The following is a 13,905-nucleotide window of genomic DNA, read 5'->3' as shown; positions in this document are numbered from 1 at the left end:
CAAAGCTGGTGCTGATATTCTGAGCTTCTAAACTCATAATGGGACTCTCACAATTTCAAAATGAGTGGGCTTACTTATGTCAACAAACTATCCATTAAATTTACATATGAAGTGAATAACTTTAAAATTTAGTGCCCAATGACAAAACCTCAGAAACATTTCTTATTGATCTATTAGTAGGGTAGAAATTATGGGGCTTAGGGGTCACATTTTTATGAAGTGAATACATTCATCTTGGGTTAAGTGAGGTCCCCAGGACAACATCTCATGTTTGTGGTTGATTTAGAACCCTCTTCCTCAACCCATCTCTATTGCCATAGAGACTGATTATTTTTTCTTGCTTTTCAGTAATGTAACAAATTCAGGTGAAGGTAACAGCTATAGTGATGTTTAGGGATCACAAGTTCACTGTGAAGTATAACATTCCATTTGTCAGGAATAAATATAGAGCTATCTGTGGTTTATTTTTTTCAGCATTTTTTCTATTCTGCTTCTATATAGATCAAACAAGGAAGAGAATATTATGGCACAATAATAACCATGCAATGGAGTTTGAGAAATAGTCTTTTAGAATGTGCTGCCCTGTACTATTTACAACCACACTGTCCACAATATATATCATTAAGCCATTCCACAATTGTAGACATGCCAGCTCACAGAAGTTTCCAGATTCAAAACACCAGGTGAGGTGCTATAAAACAACAGGGGAATGAAGTGAGGAATAACGTCTCAAGGATTTCAAAAAGCTACACAGGAGTGAAGTGGTAAGAAGAGGACTTTGAAAAGGATTCCAATTTTGGCCATGTGGCAGGCTGTTCAAAGTCGACACGAAGTGTGGTACTTACAGTGAGTAATATCGGGAGGACCGTAAGGATCAGTCATATAAATAGTAGTGGGTTTGCCAACTTTCAGATAAACTACATCAGATGTGTTCTTCAATATTGCTACTGCCTCTTCATGCGTTACTTCTTCTAAACTGTAGTTGTTTACCTGAAGGAGGAAAATCAATATTAGAGTTAAACCTATGCACCTGAAGAGAAATTTCAAACAGGAAGATATCTGCAACTATCATGCTATTTGAAGTTAAAATCGCAAAAATTAGTTAAGTATTTATATCATACTTGGAGAAAATAGACAGATTAAGCATGAGCCCCAGCAGATAAAGTAGTCATGGGTGCTATTTAAAAACGTTGTTTCTGCCTTTTGTATAAATAACTGATGTTACAATGAAAATCAGAGTAGTATCTGTAGAAAAAACAGAGACCAAAGGTCTTTCTTACTATGCTACAGGTTTTGGTGATTACAAGTGATACATGTTAATTGAAGAAAATGGGGAAAAATATCAAAGAAATTAAAAGTCTTGATATTTCTCCTTAAATACATTTATCTAAGCTACCATATTATACACATTATTTTGGAATCTGTTTTATAAATATAGAGTGATTATGTGCCCAAAACATTAATATTATTCATTAGTGTGACTTCTGTTTTCCAAAAGGGTATTTGCTATGTGGCTGTAACAGTGATGTAATTAATCTCTTAATAGTACATATTTAGTTTTCTAAATCATTTTTTGCTAATATAAATAATGTTACAACAAATGTGTGATAGTCATAAACGTAACAGGCACTCATAGAGCTGTTTTAGATGCTAATCTCTGCTTGGCTTGGTGGTCCATGTCTATAATTGCAGCACTGTGACAGAGACAGAAGGTCACAAGTTTGAGCCCAACCTGTGCATATTAGCAACTTACTGAGATCATATCTTAAAATATAATATTTAAAAAATATCTGGGAATATAGATCACTGTGAAGGCCCTGATTTTAGTCCTTAGTACTGCCAAAAAAGCCAAGGCACTATTCTAAAATATCTTATGCATATCACTGCAGTCAAACCTCACAATAACCTAACAGATAGCTAGGAGATAGCATTTGATGAGAGGTGAGAGAAGTTTGTGTCCTAGAGGACACAAGAAACTTATCCAAAGCCACTACTAGCTAGTCAGTTTCATAGGCAACATTCTAGGCAGGAAGTTTGGTTCTATAGACCACACTCTTAATCCGCATCTGTACGGTTTCTTTCAAATAAGCAAGGACCTTGTGCTTGCAAAACCAACATTGTAACAGGACACAGTTCTGTGTGCGCTGGGTGAACAGGTGAGCAGATCCATGCAGAAAGGGAACCTGTAGAGGGACCACAGGTGTGGGGTATATGATTGTAGTCCTTAATAAAAATAAAAATAATAGTACCAACATTCATCTTAATATGTATTTGAGGATGTGATATCATGTATTTTTAAATAAGTCATATAATTTATCATCTCCATAGTTTCCTGAGGAGGACACTAATAATTAAGTCCACTTTACAGGTGAGAAATATTGATGCTTAAAGTGTTGAACTTAAATATGTCATGTAACTTTCAAATGTCAAAGTCAGAAACTGGATTACAGGCCTTTAGAAAGGTGAAAAGTGACACTGTCCTCCAGTGCTCGGTCAATTTTAAATCCAGGGCTTACATCATCTTTTGTCTCTTCCTTTAAGAGAACAGGTCTCCTTCCAAGCTTCTATGAAAAAGTGACATAAATCCTCAAGTATCACAAAAGTCTATGTAATCATCCTCCTTGCTTAATCCAGTGTTACAGTGTATTGCATCATCCTAAAAACTGACACAGGCAAAAATAATAAATAAGTAAAGCAGAAAGTAGCTGAATATATCTCTTTATCTTTTCCTTATGCATTGGATTAATCACTTATTTTGAGGCCGTAGCAGTTGTGCCTAAAGAGTGTCAGTTTACCAATGATGATCATGTTGAATGGTTTCAAATACTTAAGGAAATGTGTTTTCTTTGAAAAACGAATAACTTAAGGAAGCTCTGGAAGCTGTGATTATGTCCCTGGAAACATTTACACTGTAAAAAAGAGAAGAGAAACAGAATATGGTGACATAACATAAAAGGGTTGCCAAACCAACAGAAAAAGACCCTAAAGGCTAGCAAGTAAATGGATTAAATTGTAAGTAATACTGAAGCTCTGTTTCTAAAAGGGCTCACTGTTTGTCTTCCCAGAGTGCAGAAAGTACCCAGTTCATTAGATTATCTGTGAAAGAGAAATGTGGCCAATGCTTAACAAATTGCCCTTTTTGGGGGCCAGGTTTAAAATAGGCAGGAAAACAATCCAGAAAATATAACTTTTAAGTGTATTTTCGGAGATGAGCTTTTGCTAAGTCTAGGAAAAATTTTGAGACTAGAATGCACATATGAAAGAAAGGGCAAAGGTGAAAAGTAGGAAAAAAGAGGATATTGGAGGAAACAATGGTGTTTAGTGATAATTCAGAGGTTCCTACTTGGTGACTGAAGACTTGAGAAATTTACAAAGATTTTACCGGACAGTCGGTACTATGATCTTGGCAACAGACCATAGTATTTAAGAACACATGCTTTTGTGTCATGCAGACTGACATTTGAACTTTGGCCGTGGCACTTCTTTGTGCCTAGTTAAACTTTTAAACCATAGTTGTGTCATCTAGAAAATAGGAAAGGTAATAGTCACTGCCTCAACAGGTTACTGATTTAGGTGTGCTGGCCTAAGTAACGTGGCAAGCACATTTCAGCACTTATTAATATTAGTTCTTATCACTGTAACTATTGTCATCTTCCATCTCTCTTCTCAGGAAATAGGATTTCTTGGTGAAAATTTTTGCTGATCATTTTCTTATAAACATCTGTGAACTGATGAGTTTAATTAGGATACTGCTGATGAGGCTTCTGTGTGGACTTGAAAAAAAAATCAGAATAGTATGGGATCTGGACCAACAAGTGTGCTTTTGTGCTGAAGTCTTCAAAATTGTTTTTACAAAAGTGGGTTTGTTTGGGTTAATTATGTATGTGCATTATCCTATGAACTCTCAAGATAAAGAGCCTACAGCTGGAGATGATTGTGTGCGGAGAGAAGGGACATTACACTGATTGGCTACTTGGTCTTGTCATTGTTTTCATTGTCTTGTTTTTTTTTTTTTTTTTTTTTTTTTTTTTAATACTGCATCAAGTATCTGCCTACAATGGCGAAATGCCCTAGTTACAGGGGGAAAAATATACGATGTGCATTTGAGTGGAGCATTCTCTGTGGGATGCATTACACAGAACTATACATATATATGTAAAGCCTGGCCATGTCACTGTAATAGAAAAGACGACTGAAGCCAAGAAAGAATCTGGAGGTGAGATGGGTCATTCTTTTAAACAGAAGAGGGAGCATGGAATTTGTGTACTAGGCAAAGGAGGGCAAACCCGTTGTAGAAAGAAGTGCCAGGAGACTTTCTAGAAGGGGATCCAGGCACTTTTAAGGAAGCTGAAATGAGTGGAAGCAAACATATATTTGATAGTGCAGAGATGGGAGGTGTGGGGCAGGCAAAGGAGCTAATGAAGAAAAATGGGCAGTGTGTGGGACATATTCATACAAGATGTCAGTGTACTGGAACAACTGGGAGGTGATAAGAGATACTAAGATTACCTAAAATGGTACAAAGAAAGGTGAAACTCAAGACTTAACTCTGGGAAGAAAACCATAAATGCTAATGTTAACTAAAAAAATCCATAAATTTTAATATTAACTTTAAAGTAGAACCCAGTAGTTGATCACTAGATTAGGATAGATGTAAAAGGGATCAACCCAATGTACAAATTCCATTGACATGAGAACGAGTATAAACCAAAAACAAAAATCTCTGCAGGACATCAAGATGAATTGTTGTAATATTAAAATTTATTTTATAAATAATAACTACTAAATAAACAGGGAACATTTTGACAATGACTTTCTTTACATATCTATATTTTCAAATTGTTAATCTTTTCAGCAATAAGCATGCATTAGTCATGATTAGTATAAAACTAATTTTATTTGAGCAAGAGCAAAATCTTTAAGGAAGAATAGAAAGTAAGTTCAGTAGCCTAATTATGAGAGACAATCCCATTAGAAACAAAAAGCAGAATGAGAAAGAAGGAAGCTAATTTACACGTATAGTGAACAGATTTAAATTTATTAAAAATAATAGCCATAAGATAAGCCTCAGTGTTACTAGAAAGGAATGCAGCTTCATATGATGAGAGAAATTTTACATGTGGACTCAGATCTGGTTTAGGTTCATGATTTTGAATCAGCTGAAATATTCACTAACAATTCATGCTATTATCTGTAGAGTAGAGATCATACTGTCTTTGTTGACTTGTGTTTATGAGAAAAAATGATAGTATGAACTTGAAAATCTTTCTATCATATAAAGCAATATGCAACTAGAAAAGATACAACCATCATCAGATATTGAGCTACTGCTGATCCAGTTGCTGGAAATAATTTTTTCCTATTTAGGGCTTTTCTATGAAAATTTTCCTCCCCTTCCTTCTGCAATACTTACTTTTGCAATGCTCCTTCCTTTCTTTAAGACTAAATTTCTCAAGGGCAGGGACTAGCTTGCAATCATTTTTGCATTTCCATTGATGTGTTCTGTAAATATCTGACATTTAATAAAAGTTGAAATAAGCTAAATATGTTTGAAAATAATGATTGTGCCACACCAAAGGAAAAGCAATCAAAATTTTCATTCCTTAGAAAGAATGAGGCGTCTGTTTTCTATTTTCTGTTTATGTTGAGTTAGAGAGGCAAGGAATAGGATTGAAGGTCATTCAAGCAACAACACACATTTATTGAATACTCACTCTCTGCCAGGCAGAGGACAGAAGGATGAAAACCTGGTACTGAAATGAACAGTGGGTCACATTAGCTTATAAGACACAATCAAAGCTCCCAACAACATGTGTTTTTCTTCTTCCGCTAATCTTTAATGCATTTATTAGCCTTTCATCTTCAATAAAAGGTGAGAACAAGTTAGAGTGATATTCTAGTGGACTGAAGCTTCTTTCATAGCAGTGTTACCAAAATGGACAGTGTGATACGAATCCCAGGGCAATCCACTGGATGCAGGAAGAAAAATTTGAGCTCCTATTAATTGTTATTATATTGATCTTTCTATATCTTATAAATGTTTTAAATTATATGTAATGTATTACTACAGTATATACTACTACTATTCACATTTTAAAACACATACAAATGTGTTTTACTAATAGGATGTACTTTTAAAAGATTTTTTAAATAACATGAGACTTATAGAGCAAATTATAGAAACAGAATTATTATACCGATTATAAGCTCAGTAAATAAAAGGAATCAAGCGGGTTTAATTCTTAAATGTGTCAGTACAATTGCACTGAATTATAACTTATTAAATTTGGAAAGTATAGAGGGAAGTCCAAAAAATAATTATCCTTATTTTTCTCTGATGTTTCAAAAGTGTCTCTGAGTACAGGGAACTGAGTTGAAGGATGAACTGTTTGAAATGCCTTTCAGCACTCTGCAGGAGGTTGCTAAATGACACCCTGCTTACTTGACAGAATGAACATTATCACCAGAGCCTTCCTCAGGAGAAGCAGCAGGACAGACTAGCACTTGGTTAAGTCAAGGTAGAAGTGTGGTTCTTAAGAAGGCTGCACAAGAGAACCATTTGAAAAACTTTAAAACAATAAAGAATGCCTCCTACCTCAGAATTTCTGGCTTGATTATTTAGAGTTGATCGGGAGCTGGGTAATTGCAATATTCAAAAGCTTCCTATGAGATTCAGATATGTGTCTGGGACTGAGAGCCAGAGGGACTGAGTAAACAGGTGCAAAGATGTGGACTTTGGAACGTGGATATAGATCTACACCTACTTTTACAATCTGCTGGGTGGAGAATATTAGAAATCATCTTTACCACCTCTGAATCTCAGTGTTCTGTTATCTTAACTACCTCTCAAGGGGAGGAATGAAGAGTAAATGAAGTTCTATAAGCACAGATCTTTTCAAGGCAGGAGCTGTCTTAGTTTTTGGTTCTTACCTAAAATAGGTATAACTAATGAATTTCCTTTAAAGTTCTATTTCTCATTCAGATTATGTCTCCACATTTATACAGTCTTCAGCAAGATTTTATTACTGATGTTTGAATAAAACCAATTTCATAAACCTACTAAAATAATATTGAGACTTTACAAAATAATGATTAGTCAAAAATATTATAGGTTCTACTCGTATTACCTAAATCCATTTGATGACCATACCAGAAGATATTAATTTGGGAATAAAAATAAAAGATGTCATGCACAGTATATGCTCCATTGGACACTAGTTGTGGGTGTTTTGTAAGTATGGTATTACTTTATGAAAAAGATTTCATGAGTAAGTTTGAAAATTTTAATACTCATAAAAATTAAGCATCTGTTTACTGCAGGAATCATGGAACTTCTAATATACTGGGATTCACGGAAGATGAACAAGAGGGCGAGATGCAAGTACAGAACTTGTCAAACTTACTTGGTTACAAAGCTTTTAATGTAAATAGGAATGTGACTAATATTTCATAACACACATTAGGAAATACTGGTCCAAAGCAGTGCTACTACTTACAGAGGTCACACACACACAGTGTCAAAGATGTACCCAATTTTCTTAAGATATTTTGCTGCAATAAAGCTGAACATTATTCACTGCCTGTGAGGAAAGTTCAGCTGTTTCATGTCTAAATCCATGGTCTTTCCACTTGACTTCAATACCTTTGTTAGTTTTCACCTTATCTACTACTTCATGTTAAAGAATGAAATCCTGGCTCATTCTCTGTAAAGGTGCAGAGTTCTCCCACTGAGAAGTTTTTCTTCAAATATCAAACAGAGGTTATAGAAAAAAATTGTAAGATTTTTAAACCTTGAATTATAATGTGACAAGGATCTTGACAACTAATTTTATTCCTGTAGAAAAGACAAATGATCCAAATTTTTTGGAATTATGCAGAAAAAAGTTAAGATCACATTTTTCATATTTGGCTCTCTGTATCATCTCAGATAGGCTTAATAAAAAGCAATGTGTGAAAATACATGAAAAAACTGGTAAATATTCCATACTGTTAACTTTTGACAATTATATTCCATGAAACTCAAGATCAAAAGACATTCTATTTGGTCTAGGAATATAACACCATGGTATTAGTATAACCCACAAAAACTAGAAGTCACCGACACTCCACAAAACAAAACAAAATTCTAGTGGTAAATAGCAAGAAAAATTAAAATGAAGTTATTTTGCTAAAAAGAACACATACCATCTATCTGAGTGAGCCATAAAACGTAAGCATGTTCTGGTATCAAAGACGTCTCCTTTGAAACATTAACAGTGTATTACAAAGGTAACAGACAGGATAATTTTTCCTTAAAGTAGAATAAATTCATTGACTGCTGTTATAAAATTGTCTGATCTTTAAAAGTGGGAAATAATATTATAAGGACTCCAAAGGAATTTTATATGTTATCTATATATAGAAGAAAAGTGAATGTGTGATAAAATTTGCCATAAAAGTAAGAAAAATGTGTAAACCATTTTAAAAGACTGAGAAACAAGAAAGTGGCAATATAAAACTCATACCTGTATGGAAGAGGAATTAGTTCCTGCCTTTTAGTTTCAAGAACAAAGCTATGAGTAAAGGGAGCCATTTTAGGGAAATATATTTCAATGTGATTTTAATTACAGTTGGACAGTTTTGGAGAGGAATTAAGTTCTTTACTTTTAGAAGGGTTCTATTAGAGATAACAGAGTAGTTCCTATAGGATTCTGATGTTCAAAACCACAGTGCTGATCAGATGGCATTTAAGATAGGTACCACATGAATCTAACCACATTCATGAGGCCCTAGCGTCTACCCCCAGAACAACCAAAGTGAAAAAAAATGAGATACTTTCCAATTCTGAGACATAAGAAGTTCTTAGAGAAAAGCAGTGCCCAATATAAACGGTATGAGTTAGTAAAGTTCCAAAGCATGGTATAAGTTGGTAAAGTTCCAACATGATAGGAACTTTGAGAAACTGAAAAGGTTTTTATTAATATTCCAAAAGGAGCGGGGAGAAGACTGTGTTCTCACTGCAGGGGAGATTCTGGGAAATTTTTGAATCACAGGTATTCAGCCACAAAAGCCTAAATTAATAAAGCTTCATTTTACACAGTGTGCTTATGGAACTCTGATGAATAGTATATGGGGGAATTTTTCCTAAGAAGTGAGAGAAGGAAGTAGTGTAAATTGCTTTAGAAAGAATAGCATATTTAGAGAAAAATATGCAGAATGTGGTACAGCTGGTAAATCACAGGATCTAAATCATTGTACTTCCTTGGGGGAGGAGAGCCACAGAGGGGCGAGAAAAGAGAGGGCAAAGAAAGAGGAGGTGGAACAGAAAAATAGGAGAGTATTAATAAATGTTTTGGGCTGCAACAAGATAATTGGTCTTTTAAAGTGGCTCCACTGATTTTTTCTTTATTCTTTTTCACTAAAGGTTATTTTTCTTTCAGAATATTTTAAAGCAAGCCATTTTCTTTTATTTCCAGATTCAGCTTGCTAGTTGCCTTGGAAGTACTAATTAAGTTTTCCTTACATAAGCGAGGAGAGACCTATTATTGTTGAAGGTTCATTTTTAAAAAAGGCTTAAAACTCACAACAGTTAAGAAGTATGTCACAGCTATTTATGAAATCATTATATCTTCAATGAGTTTCAAGCACATTTTAATGGAAAAATAGCATGGTGCCTGGAAAATCCTTTGACAGAATTATTTAGATGAAGTTTATCTTTTTCTTAAGAATTTGGAAATAAGGCTGGAAATTTAAACATAACTTCAAGAAATTCACACATAACATCTAGCACAAATTTACAATAGCACAGTTGAAAACACCACCAGAATTTATAATAGATTTGTCTACAATGGCTCTTACAGCACAATGAGGCAAAAGTAAACTCAGTCACTGTGTCAGACAGTCAGGGCTTCAAACTGTCCTCTTCCTTCTTCAGTTTCAGCACTGTATAGTAGAAGATGATTACTGTGATTTATTTGACTTGCAAATCAACATTTTGAGCAATGGTTTATATTGTTGATACTATACGCCAACAATAATTTTTCTACTTTAGAAGCTATAACTTCAAAAGAACTAAGTTTTAGATCAAAAGCAAACAAGTAGGAAAAAAGTTTCAAATTTCTTTCTTTCTTTTTTGTCTTTTTCCGTTTTATCGGTATCGGGGATCGAACTCACGACTGCCTGCTTGCAAGGCAGGTGCTTATGCCACTGAGCTAAATCCCCAGCCCCAAAAGTTTCAAATTTCATGAAAATGAAAATGGTAGTGATTCCAGCTTGTAAAGAAGTTCAAAATTCGTGGATTGAAACTTTGAACGAAGTCAATTTTTAAAACATTTTTTTGCTCCTTGAGTTCCTTATGGCTATTGCCTAGGATATGAGATAGATTACATAAACTTGTTAAAGGAGTTAATGAATAACTAAATTATGAATAAAGGAAAGGAGGAAAGAATGGAATGAAAAATTCAAGGAAACTAAAGCGAAAACCAAGCACAGGAAGTAGTATTGTGAGGTAGTGACGAGCACCGATACAAACCAAGTTTCCTCAGTTGAAAATCCAGTTCTTTCCATCATTAACTATGAAGCCATGGACACATCAATAAACTTCTGTCTCTGTTGGTTTTTGCTTATATAAAATGTCCAGTTGTAAGAAATATGTTATATTATAAAAAGCACTTTAAAGAGTATATGGAATAAAGCGAATACTAATGTTAACTATCAAGAATATTATAGAAGCATTATACAGGCAATTTAATATGAATATTGCCAACAATCACAAAATAAGACTAGTGGGTTTAAAAGCAAGTTCTCTAGACCCCAGAGAAATGGGCATCATGAACACAAACTTTTGAATTTAACCTCCAATATTTTCAAATGTCATGGAAATTAATTTCCTGTTGAAATGGTATAGATCAGTCCTTTGCAAACATTTCTCAAGAAAGGGTTAAAAACAATGGCTCCTTAGAGACATAAGTGAAAAGATCCTGTTTTAGAAGGGTAAACATGATATAAGATCTGGTCACTTTACTTGAGGTTGTCTACTATAAATGTTTAATATTTGATTGTTAGCATACTGTAGGTTCAGTATATAATAGTCAATGGAGATGAAACAGTTATACCAATATTACATCCTATCCTATTTATAATTGATTTAATTTTGCTTTAGTTTTTTTAATAACCCATAGTACAGAATGGCTTGATATCAGTCATTGTCCAGGACTCCTGAAACTTGCAGGAAACTTGTAAACACAATAATGTAGCTGCAATCCAGTCTGGGAGAAAGGAGAAAGCAATCCATTTACACATGTAACAGAAGCCACAAAGCCAGGGGCTGTGCCCCAGTTTAAAAAAAAAAGTAACTATGAATGCATTCATATTAGAAAACTAGATAATGATGTACCACTTGTTATGTAAATTTCCATCTCTAACAACCTCGAAATAATAGTTGCTATTACTAATAGGTGATGTTTGGAATAACATTCTAATCCCTATGCCATGTGTGTATGAAAAAATGATGGAAATTTTCAATTTCTGTTTTAAAAACCTCAGTAAACCAGACACAATGTATGTGTCTTTTAAACTGTCTTCTGCTGAAATCTGCTCTCCTTTTTTATTTTTGTATGTGGCCAGTGCTATCTATGCAGTGAATTGTGTCCTGATGCCAAATTCATCTGCTGAAGTTCTAAATGTGATTACACTTGGAGATAGGGTCTTTAGGATGCAATCAAGTTACAATGAATTAAAAGTGGAGCTCTCCTTTGATAATACTGGTGGTCTTATAATAACAGAAAAGAGATCTTTCCATCAGCATGAAATTTTAGGAAAGGCCAAGTGAGAGTGAAGTCAAGAGGTAGCTACCTGCAAACTAGAAGATAGCTTTTACTAGAAACTAGTAACTTCCCAGCCTTCAAAATGTAAGAAAATAAATTTTTCTTTTTGCAGCCACACAGCCTGAGAGAACTAAGTCAAATGCTTGGAAACAAGAGCTTTATCAGTGTACACAGTGATGCTTGGAGCCACACTCACCATTAACAGTCTGTCTCCTACTTGCAACCGTCCATCTTTTTGTGCAGCTCCGCCATCTATAATTTTTGTTACATAGATGCTGTTATCTCCAGGAATGTGCTGGTTCCCTACACCTCCAGCAATACTAAAACCTAGACCTGTGGAAAAGGAAGAGAACATGGAAAAATAAACACAATTGATCACATTTTAGCAGTTATTTTTCTAAATTTATCTCCAATTTATTGTAACAGCAATAAATAAAAATAAGGATTTTATTTAAATTGATATTGTCTTTTAAACATTTGAAGGCTTATTGATTTTTGCTATTGAGGCAAAGACTTTTTGGTCAATCCTACATAAATATCAGTTTGTTCTATTTTAGGACTGCACACACATAACTGCTCTGTTCTTCCTCAGTCAATTAGTTTATAACTAATTGGTAATTATTGGTAATGGTGATGTATTGTCTTACAATCAGCTGCTGATTGGTTAGACAATAGATCAGCCAAGCAGTTCAGAGGGATTCTAAGTGATCCAGGAGCCACAGTCCTGCTCATATTGGGACTATGACCTCAACTTTATTGTTACTTATATTGTAGGATAGAATATAAAACTATCATAATCATTTGAGCAGAAATTTGAAAACAATTAACATTGCAGGATGAGGAAATAGAGCCGTTAGAAAATAGCACAAATTCTGGGACAAGAGTCACAAGGAAGATATACACGTTGAATATTATGTCTTAATCTCAGTGCCAAGATAAGGAAAAGAAGCTAAATGCTAGCTTTCATTTTATCTCTGGACACTGTTCTATTTTTATTCTACCTATCATTTAATGTTATAAACTGAAGTAAGTAATGTTATAAACTGAAGTAATGTTATAAACTGATATAAAAATGTGAGTCATCCCTAAGCACACTGTAAAAAAAATAGATAATTTATGACTTTTATAACAAATGGCAGAATATCAAATTGTTTTTAAAATGACAATTTTCTATTTCAAAAGATGAATATTACCAATTACAGCTTATTTTTTAAAAGGAAAATATGGAATCAGAAGAATGAAATCATTTAATGAAATCACGATGAGATCATTTTAAATAAATGATTGATAGAATCTATAAGTGTGCAGGATTAAAATATTTCTTCCAGAATATGATAGAATACAGAGTCTATAGCATATATTGTTATTGCATTTAGAATAATGATTAATATGCAGATTATTTTAAAAAGTAAAGGTAATAAAGGCCTTCAATGTTAGACAATTTCCTTTATTGTATTGTCTTAATTCTTTAAAAATCATACATCTAATCTGCTGATGAAGCTATCATAATGACTTTTAATACTTTCTACAATCATGAAAAACACATTAGCATATACTAACTCCTTTTCACAATGCTTTTAATGAATAAATATTGTATAGAGCTATGTGCTCTAAAGGTCCATAAATGATTAATGAAAAAATGGTGCATAGTAAACTGTAAATTAACACCTCTTGAGTTATGTTAGAAATGTAATGATTTCGTTAAATTAATTAGGATAGTTGTTAATAATAAATGGAAATGGATTTAAACTGATAGGACAATTAAAATAAGTGTTATCCAATTCCCTGCTGAAGTAGATAATTATTTGTTGCTGATGCCTTGCTACCTGCAGGACCATGAATATATTTATTTGCCTCGGATTAAAAAATTTATTTATTAAGTAAAAGATGAACAGAGAACAAATAAAATTAAATGTTTTATAGGCTTAAAATATATATCAAGTTTTTCAAACCTGTTACTTTGTTAGTTGAATGGATACAGAATTTTTAACAAATAAGTTTATAAAAATGTTCATAGTCACATGCTAGGATCAATCTATTACAACTGTACATTCCATTTATAAGACCAAACCCAAATGTACAGAGGTCATTCCAATCTCTG

At 33.7% G+C, this 13,905-nt stretch overlaps 1 protein-coding gene across 26 annotated transcripts in view; it reads right to left on the bottom strand.

Annotated features, from left to right (window-relative positions):
- The window catches only part of Dlg2 (discs large MAGUK scaffold protein 2), a 1,893,126-nt gene that overhangs the window by 459,021 nt on the left and 1,420,200 nt on the right, over positions 1-13,905 (bottom strand). For all 26 annotated transcript variants that reach the window (XM_063256338.1, XM_063256340.1, XM_063256341.1 and 23 more), the window contains 2 exons: positions 12,001-12,137; positions 846-990 (listed from right to left, as the gene is read on the bottom strand). In XM_063256338.1, coding sequence (XP_063112408.1) covers positions 846-990; positions 12,001-12,137 — 282 coding nt within the window. The remainder of the gene's footprint in view (positions 1-845; positions 991-12,000; positions 12,138-13,905) is intronic.

The sequence above is a fragment of the Cavia porcellus genome, unplaced genomic scaffold (genome assembly GCF_034190915.1).
Source record: "Cavia porcellus strain 051 isolate PalLab524CR breed Dunkin Hartley unplaced genomic scaffold, mCavPor4.1 scaffold_9, whole genome shotgun sequence".
Taxonomy (NCBI): Eukaryota; Metazoa; Chordata; class Mammalia; order Rodentia; family Caviidae; genus Cavia; species Cavia porcellus.
This window is presented reverse-complemented; position numbering and strand designations above follow the sequence as displayed.